Below are 9,632 nucleotides of genomic sequence, written 5' to 3' on the forward strand. Positions count from 1 at the left end.
TTTAGAAACAGCAAGGCACGTTAAATTATATAAAATAATAATATACTAACAAAAATAATACAGTATAGATAAAGTAATGGGAAAATAAACAAACCGTAGGTGTGAACGTGAGTGTGAATGGTTGTATGTTGGCCCTGCGATGGACTGGCGTTCTGTCCAGGGTGTACCCTGCCTTCGCCCAATGACAGCTGGGATCGGCTCCAGCCCCCCCGTGACCCTGAATACAGGATAAGCGGTAGAAAATGGATGGATGAACTCATCAGTAGCCCTAATGGGGAACTAGCTAGCAGGAGCGGGGGGACTTCGCTCGTCGACTTTTATTTTGAAAAACAGTCACCGGAAGCATCATCCGTGTTTCGCTTAGCTTGACACGGCCGGCGTAGAAACAAAACCCCGGGTATTTTTCGCCGGCCGGTGTCTTTTTCTGCGGAGCGGCCCGATCAGCTGTTGAAGGCGACGTTGGGAGCACCGCCGGCCGGAACACGTCACCGCCCGTCCGTCAACAACAACATGGACATGCCACTGTCGGAGGAGTCCGCACACAAGGTAACGAGTCAAAAAGCTGGATCTGGTGTTGATGTTTTAAATAGATAACAAATACGTACATTCATGTTGTTGTTTTTACAATGTTAGAATGACTCACACTAACACAGCTCATTCATTCATTGTATCTCTTTTATTGTAAATGAGTTAACACCGGCAGTGGATCAGTTTCGGCAAAATGGCAAATGCAGGTGTGACACACACACACCAGTTCCCAGCTGTTTTTATCGACCTCCCAGAGACAAACACACAGACTGCCTGCATGTGCTTTAAATGCGATGGTGAGGTTGGTCTCTCAGCTGCTCATGCCCTTTCCCGTCCTCCAGGTGTTTAACGATCCCATCCACGGCCACATGAAGCTGCACCCCCTTCTCGTCCGCATCATCGACACCCCTCAGTTCCAGAGACTCCGGCGCCTCAAGCAGCTCGGAGGGACCTACTTCGTCTTCCCCGGGGCGTCGCACAACCGCTTTGAACACTGCATCGGGTACGTCCTCTCGTCTCCTGTCCAACGCAGAGAGAAAATAAAAGCAAAGTCTGCAGGTTGCAATAAAGACTCATACCTAACGTGTAATAAAAGTGATGCAATGATACAACGTTTCATCTCAGTAAGCAAGTCTGCGTTTCTTGAACCATGGCCCATCATGGAAACAAATCCGACTTTACAATAAAAGCATTTAGAAATTGTGACACAAACATTTGGAATTATACACAAAGAGGCTGTTTGCAATTGTTGTGGCCAGGATAAGGTGAAAGTAAAAAAAGAAATTAAGCTTAATAATTTGACCAACAACCAAATTAGGAAAAGGAACCGACAACGCCACCCTGGGAATCTCGCCCAGGGAATTAATTTGGAAGGCACACAGGTAAGTTTACTCAATCAGGCATGAGACGTGGTTCAGATATTTAGAAAAATATACAATTTTTATTGTTAACTGACTAGTTTAAAATATCAATTTCATTCATACAAAAGAAAATCAAAACAAAAATCAAAAAAGGGAGGCTGGAGCCGAGTGTATGGACAGGAGCGTAGTGCAGGAGGGGGGGGTTAACCAAAAAGAAATCAACTCAAACACCCAACGTGGCGCACACACTCAGTGAAGCGAAGCCTGCTTCCCCGGACACTGCAAACAAAAAGGGGATACCACCACCCGGGCACCAGCACTGCCACCACCAGTCTCCAGCAACTGAAGAGAAATAAACAAATTAATAGATCACAAAACAAAAAGGGGCAAATAATCTTAACCAATATCAATACGTGCCCACTTTGAAAACTGAAAAATAAACTAAAAGAACAAAACAAATTTAAATATGTAATCAATCCAAAATAACAAAATTACTCGAATAACCCAACACTCATCCACACACACACACACACGCACACACACACAGGCCAGGCTCTAGTTAAAACACCCAGGCGTGAGTCTACAGAGACGCTCGGGCATAATGTGGGCCGCAGACGCCAGGCCGCGGCGACCGCCTGGTGAAGCCAAGCAGAGCAAGAGCAGCCACACAGCCAAGCAGCGTGAAGACCACGCAAAGCAGAACAAACAGTCAAAACGGAGCAGGGCAAAGCATCGGCGGTTGAAGCAGAGATAAAACAGCGACAAAGCAGCAGCGACCCCAATCAGCTGATCGCACGTTACACCTGGGACACACCCATTCGCACCGGAGGAGAGAGAGAGAGAGAGAGCGCGGCCACTGCTGGTGTTTACCACACAAACTACGCCACACATATGGGACGCACGAAAAACAGCACGCCAGCAGCTGCCCTGTCGGGCCAACAACCTGTGACTCGGAAATGACGCACCGATGACGACAGAGGCGCAAAAGGAATAGCCCGTGGAGGGTGGTGGCTTTTATACTGGCCCGGAATGATAGATGGCACCTGTGTGCTGCTACACAATCATCTTGAATTCTCAAAGGCTGCTCTATTTTCACAAGACTGCTTTTCACTCAATCAAGCTTTTATTTTCTAAACTACACAAACCCTTGAAGCCCTTTGAAGACACAACGTTGGTACTGGAACACATTTATTTGTGGCATCACAATGATCACGGATCTGGGTGTTACAGGAAACACCCAGGACTTTATAAATAAGGGTGGCGTTCTTCTTCTTCGTGTTTCAGGCTACAATGTTTGTACAGAGTATCTGCCTTCTCTTTTCATGTGTACAAAACTTACATGTGCACTGATGCAGTGACAAAAGTACAAGACAAACAGCCTCTTTGTGTATAAATCCAAATGTTTTTTTCACAATTTCTAAATGCTTTTATAGTAAAGTTGTATTTGTTTCCACGATGGGGCCATGGTTCACGATCAGTTCATCAGTTCACACAGAATTGATCAAATACAAATATCCCTGTGAACTAATCGTTCTAAAGACAACTGTTCAGTGAAGTCAGGCTAACTTGGCTTACTTAAGTTGCTAATACTTAGAAAGATCAGTGTACTTGCTATTTTAAGTTGGACAACTTAAAAACATTAAGTAAACTCTACAAGTCGATACTAAACTTAAGGACTTTACTTACCTTTTTTAAGTGCGACCAGTTTTGGTAAGGGCAACTTTTCAAATTGAACAGTGTACAAAACGTTTGTTTGTTTATATTTGATGTATCTGTGGTGTTTTGTGGTGTTCGGGTGCAGGGTGGGTCACTTGGCCGGGCAATTGGTACAAGCCCTGAAACAGAGGCAGCCGGAGCTCCTCATCTCCGACAGAGACATCCTGTGTGTGCAGATCGCTGGACTCTGCCACGACCTGGGTGAGTCCCACGCAGGGTTCAGGTTCTCGGATTCTGGGGTTCTAGGGTTCAGGTAGGGTGGTAGGGTTCTCGGGTTCTAGGGTTCTGGACCAGGGGTTTCGGGAGACACCGAGGGGGTCGCAAGATGGTTTCATTACTTTGACTGAGATGTTCTTCTGGTAACATGGAAATGAAAGTATTGTCAAAATGAAGTCTGTACATGCAACAAAAATGTTTACTCATAAGTTACATGGAGATGACCTAGGTATCCTGCTTTTATCTAACAGTAAGCTTTTTCTGTAAAATCATATCATGGTTCTGTTCTTTTCGTCGTTCTTGCCGTGTCAAATCAACCATTTTTTATATTTGTTCACGTGCCAGGACACGGGCCGTTCTCCCATATGTTTGACGGGTCGTTCATCCCCAAAGCACGTCCAGGACTTAAATGGAAGGTAAGAAACAAATGTGATTTCATTTAGTCCTTTAGTTTCGATACGCAGTAAGTGTCAAACGAAACTTTAAGAGAAGACTCTCTTCTAGTTGTCTGACTGCTTAGTTCCCTCCCATGTGTTGTTGGTTATGATTCACCAGAAAAATATTTGGCAATAATTGGTAAACAAGGTTTCACAACAGCGACATATGAGCCCAGGGGCCTGTACTACGAAGCAGGATTTGTGCTTAGTGAGGTAACTTAAGCGTTAACTCTGGGTTTTCCATCCTACGACGCTGGTTAAGAGATCAACATGGAGAAACACACCGCCGACTGACCAATCAGCTGTCTTGGTGCGCGGATATAAAAAAAAAGAAGCTCGGTGGACCATGAGAGGGTCTCATAGGAAAACTATAGTGTGTACAGAGACCGGCAAAACCCTTTTTCTGTCCCTGACTATGTTTTCTATGAGAGATACAGATTCTCATCGGAGGGAAAGACTTTTCTGTGTCAGCGTACAGCCTACTCACCACTTTGAATTATGTTTTTATATTTATTTGATTTGCTCCCAAGTCCGTTTTACACCGCCGGGATTGCAGCTGAAAGAATGAGGCTGATATTGTCATAAACCACGTTATAAGAATACATCCAAGCAACACATTCATCATTTTAAAGTTATATGTTTGGCCTTTTATTGCTGAAGGACATCGTAAGAGTTAAAGGGACGAGAGAGAGCGACGACATGATTTAAAAGAAGGCCGAAGGGTGGATTCAAACCGGGGCCGCTGCAAGGAGCTTTGGTTCATGGGGCGTTAACTCTACCACAAAGCTATCAGTGAAGTTAAGGTTAACATTTAATCAGTCAGATCTAATAGTGCCCTTATGATGGGGTAGTCATATTATACTACTATTAATACGACTTCCGCATTCACACAGTCGGTGAGTTTTTGCCAGCTGTCCTTCCTGCATTTTGAGATGAAACTGTTGCTTTTTGCCTGCATTATATGTTTAACTTCTTCGTATTTCTGTAAGATTACGGTTCGCTCCTCGTACGTGAAATACGCCTCTCTGCTGCCGTAGACTGATCCATGTATGTGATTGGTCAAATGCTGCAAACGCCGCCTCTTTCATGTGCACGCGCTCATAGCTGGACAGGTAAACCCTGGGTTGAGTTAACGAGTTGATAACCAGCTTCGTGTGACCGCTTATCTCCGATTGCCTTTGTTAGGGTTACTTAAGCTGGATCTCTGAAAGATACCCTGGGTATGTTGAACTCGCTTCATAGTACAGGCCCCTGGTCACTCCCCGTGTTTTTATCCACCATGACTGTTTGTTTCCTGCTCCACCAGATGGTCAAAGCAGTAAATAATTTAGTTTCTTTTTGCAGTCGTAATTGATGTAATTTGACTTGCAAGCCTGGCAGCCGAGGGCTCGTTTGGTCATTACGCCTTCTAGACAGATAAGCAGTGCTGATAACGGCGACGGAGCACACGGCCGTTCTGTGAGTTGTGACCACAGACGGCAAGCGTGAGATAAGACGTTGTATCCCGCTGTTTCACCGGAGATAACCTTCATTTATGAGTCATCGAGCTTTCTTTTCCAACCCGGGGTTTAAGTACGAGTCTGTTGGTGTTGCAGCATGAGACGGCCTCCCTCAAGATGTTTGACCACCTGGTGGAAAGCAACGACCTGAAGCCAGTGATGGAGCAGCACAGCCTGGTGCTGTCTGAGGACCTGGACTTCATCAAGGAGCAGATCGGCGGCCCACCGGACACCGATACAGCTCACGGCATGGTGAGCCGCCAGGTCTGCCTGTGGGATGTAGCGTCCTGGGAAAAACCTGGAAAAACCTGGAAAAACCTGGAAAACTGTTGACCGGTCATTTAAAAAACACATGAAAAATTAGAAGAAAAAAATAGTGATTACAATTTTCTCCTAGTCTGTTTCAGAGCTCTGAAAAACAGATTCTAAAAGCATCTGAAAGGGCGGCGTTATGTTTGGGATCATAATATTTATGGGTGTGAGTATTTTGGTTAATAACCCCAGAGGGGTATTCCATCAAACTCGCTAAGCCCAAAGCCGGGCTAATTTCGATAAGCCTCGCTACCTTTAGCGAGAGTTGCGTTCCATCAACGAGACTTGAGGCACTCTCCGCTAAGTAACCATGGGAATTTATCCGACCAAACTAGCCTGCTCCGGGGCAGGCTAACCATCTTACTTTAGCGGGGGTTTCAGAGAAGTCCGTCTGTCGGGAACAACTGTACCAGCAGAAGGTTCCGCCAAGCCTAGTCCTCGTGATTTTGTCACGTGAAAGACCAAAAATGACCAAAATGACATTTTTTTTTTTTGTATAATTGTCTTTAGATCAGAGAATTAGACCAACATTTTACTTTAACTATGATAAATATGTCAAACAATTTCCACAGAACCCAAATATAACTTGCAAAAACATGATATGCATAAAGATGTTATTATTAATAGCATGTTATAGACAGTGTTGGGAGTAACGCGTTACCAAAAGTAATGCATTACTGTAATGCATTTCGTTTTGCTGTAACGCGGTTAATGTAATTTAAATAAGTTCAACCTCAACCGTTCAAGTTTCAAATGAGATATTACAGCAAAAGAAAGAGAAAAACAAAGTTAAATTCAAGTTCCCTTTTCTGGTTTTAATTTTCAGTTAATTCAACAGAATACTCTAGATGAACTTAGCTTAGTTAGCTTGTTTCTGGTGATAATATTGAACAGGAAGTCAAAAACAATGAATGGTGGGCGATCGTCGGCTGAACACCGGCAATGCTGCATTGTTGAGGTGCCGTTGCATGAAAACGTCGCAGCAGCTCACAGTGGCGTGGTTGTTAAACACACTCCGTCATTCAGGATTTTGTCCAGGAGTTAAAGGAATGCGTGTGTGTGTGTGTGTGTGTGTGTGTGTCTTTACTTCATATGCATTAAACATCATGGCCAAGCTTACTGTGGTTTGGTGTTCCTCTCCACAGTGGCCGTACAAAGGCCGTCCAGAAGACAAGTCCTTCCTCTACGAGATCGTTGCCAACAAAATAAACGGCATTGACGTGGACAAGTGTGACTACTTTGCCAGGTGGGGCTTCGTGATCTGGTGACGTTGGATATTGTTCGTATTGATCCGTGTTAGTTTGCCGATGACGCTTGCCTCTGCTCGTCTCAGGGACTGCTACCACCTCGGCATCCAGAACAACTTCGACTACAGCCGCTTCCTGATGTTCGCCCGGGTGTGTGAGGTGGACGGCCAAAAGCACATCTGCACTCGAGACAAGGTATGTTGTCACATATGCTTGTTGAAAAAGCAACTTGTCTATATGCAACAAGTCAAACGAAACGGTGAACCAAAATAAGAATACTTATTATATATACTAATTAGTTCTTGTACCAGCGGAGTTTCTTTCCTTGTTGGCCGATGATCTAAACCGCCTCTTTCTCAAAATCTGGAAGAGTCTCTTCTAGTTGTCTGACTGCTTAGTTCCCTCCCATGTGGTGTTGGTTATGATTCACCAGAAAAATATTTGGTAATAATTGGTAAACAAAGTTTCTCAACAGCGACATACAGCCCAGACATGGATGTGATCTGAACCAGGAAACAGGATTGTTTGAGAAGAGCTCCTGTTTTTTTGGTCCAAAAACACACCCAAGTTATCGTTATCTAATAACCATCAAAATTAAATACATTTTGGTAAGAAAGAAACCTGAACACCTGAAAGGGTTACTTCAAGTTGTTGCAAAGGCCGGTTATCTAAATCGGATAGACGATAAATATATAAATAAATATAAATGAACAGTTGTTTATTTCAGGGTACTTTTATTTCATAATTCCACCTTTATTTATTTCAGGAGACTTATATGTGCTAATGCAGCATTTAGTTATTTACGTGTACTTTTATTGCATAATGCAACATGTATTCAATTATTTAAGGGAACTTATATTTCATAATTCCACCGTTATCAATTCAGGGGGCTCTTCTAAGAGGAACCAGTGAAATTTCTAAATGAGCCAACAGTTGTGGAATAAGTTACGGACACAACGTTCCATTCATGGTTTAGTTTATTATCAGGTTGGCTACTATCGGAGCCCAGGTCCACGTTCTAATGAGCTGTAAAATCAAAATGCCGTTAACTTGTTCTAACAGGAGGCGGGCAACCTGTACGAGATGTTCCACACCAGGAACAGCCTCCACAGAAGAGCCTACCAGCACCCAGTGGGCAACATCATCGAGACCATGTGAGTAGCCGGTCGTTGTCTTTACATCACGATAAATGACATCACGATTCGCCGTCCCTCGTACGATATGCAGCAGAATGGTTTGAAAATGACATGTTTGGTTTTAACCAGGATCACAGAGGCCTTCTTAAAAGCAGACGGGCACATCAAGATCAAAGGTTCGAAGGGGCAGATGTTCACTCTGTCCACATCCATCGATGACATGGTGGCCTACACCAAGCTGACAGGTCTGTAGAAACCCTTCAGACACAGGGAAGAGGTGGGCAATCCGGTTCTGAATAGTGAAGCCAAGGCTGAAGTGCCTTAAACTGTCATTCTCCCTGCTGGCCACCAGGGGGCGACTCCTCTCTGGTTGTATAGAAGTCTATGAGAAAATGGTCCCACATATCTTTTGATGTATTATCTCAGTAAACATTGTTTATGGTCTCAATCTCTAGTTTCAAGACTTCTTTAATACAGCGTGATGTTTATTAAATTATGGTCCGTTTCATCATGTTATTTTGTGATGTGCAACTCTATACAAACATAAAAGTAATTAAATGCAAAAACTTTAAATCCCTGCTTTAAACCCAGTTCATTAAATGTGGACGATGGTGTATATTTTTGCACTTTTATTGCACTATTTAGTTTGTTTACCTCTTCATATGACATTTGTTTGTATTAAATGTAGTGAGGGGATTTTAACATGTCTGTGTTTTTATGCTGAAAACCACATGGTAAATTAAGATGAATTCAGTGACTTATTAGGTGACTGCGGTGTCTTTGCTTGAACTAAGCTAAGTTTGTCCTTGTAGATCACGTTTTCGAACAGATACTCAACTCCTCCTCCGATGAGCTGGCCGAGTCCAGGCGCATTCTGCTCAACGTCGTCTGTCGACGCCTCTACAAGTATCTGGGCCAAACCCAGCCAGGGGAAACCGACATAGTCAACCAGGTGTGTGTTTGTCTTAATCTACTTTTTATAGTGTACATCGTCAGCTAAGAATTATTCCAGTCGATGATGATTCTCCAAATTATTGACAATTCATTTTCAATAAATTATACTTGTTTGTGTCTGCAAAAAACTACTGGATATCCTGATTTGGATTTTTGTACAAAAGCTTTATGATATGTTACCACCATGATAAAACAAAGTAAGGTAATCTCATGTAATGAAATGAGCTTCATCACTTCTCCATCTTCCTCGTCTACAAGGAGATGAGTCCCATCTTCGAGGAAGAACTGGCTCGATCCAAACCAAGCGGCTCCCCGGACGACGGTCTGCAGGCAGAGGACTTTGTAGTCAGTGTGAGTGTTTAATTCATTCTTGTAAACAGCACTGTGCTTTTATTGATTTATGTATGATTAATTATGCATGTTTATATTAAGCTAATGCATTTGCTTTTAGATCATCTCTATGGACTACGGGATGAGGGAGGAAAACCCCATCAACAACATGCATTTCTATTCCAAGGCTGACCCAACCAAAGCCGTCAAGATCAGCAAGGACCTGGTCAGAGCTGCAGTTCACGGAAACCAAATCTTTATCCGTCTTTTCTTCGTTTTTGTCTCCGTCTGTAAAAAGATAAGCTGCCTTCTTTGTCGCCAGGTGTCTAAACTTCTGCCGGAGCAGTTTGCTGAGCAGCTGATCAGAGTCTACTGCAAGAAGACGGACGAGGGGAGT

At 43.5% G+C, this 9,632-nt stretch overlaps 1 protein-coding gene across 2 annotated transcripts in view; it reads left to right on the top strand.

The window, feature by feature from the left end:
• The window catches only part of LOC311026132 (deoxynucleoside triphosphate triphosphohydrolase SAMHD1-like), a 62,851-nt gene that overhangs the window by 25,910 nt on the left and 27,309 nt on the right, over positions 1-9,632 (top strand). The window contains exons 1-3 of one of the 2 annotated variants that reach the window (XM_084029487.1): positions 432-546; positions 870-1,030; positions 3,190-3,305. The exons of the other annotated variant lie outside the window; for it this stretch is intronic. Of the exons in view, the coding sequence (XP_083885613.1) occupies positions 511-546; positions 870-1,030; positions 3,190-3,305 (313 nt within the window). The 5' untranslated portion in view covers positions 432-510. Of the gene's footprint in view, positions 1-431; positions 547-869; positions 1,031-3,189; positions 3,306-9,632 lie in introns of those variants that run through there. 2 annotated transcript variants of the gene reach the window in all.

This window comes from Eutrigla gurnardus, assembly GCF_963514095.1.
Source record: "Eutrigla gurnardus genome assembly, chromosome: 15".
NCBI lineage: Eukaryota > Metazoa > Chordata > Actinopteri > Perciformes > Triglidae > Eutrigla > Eutrigla gurnardus.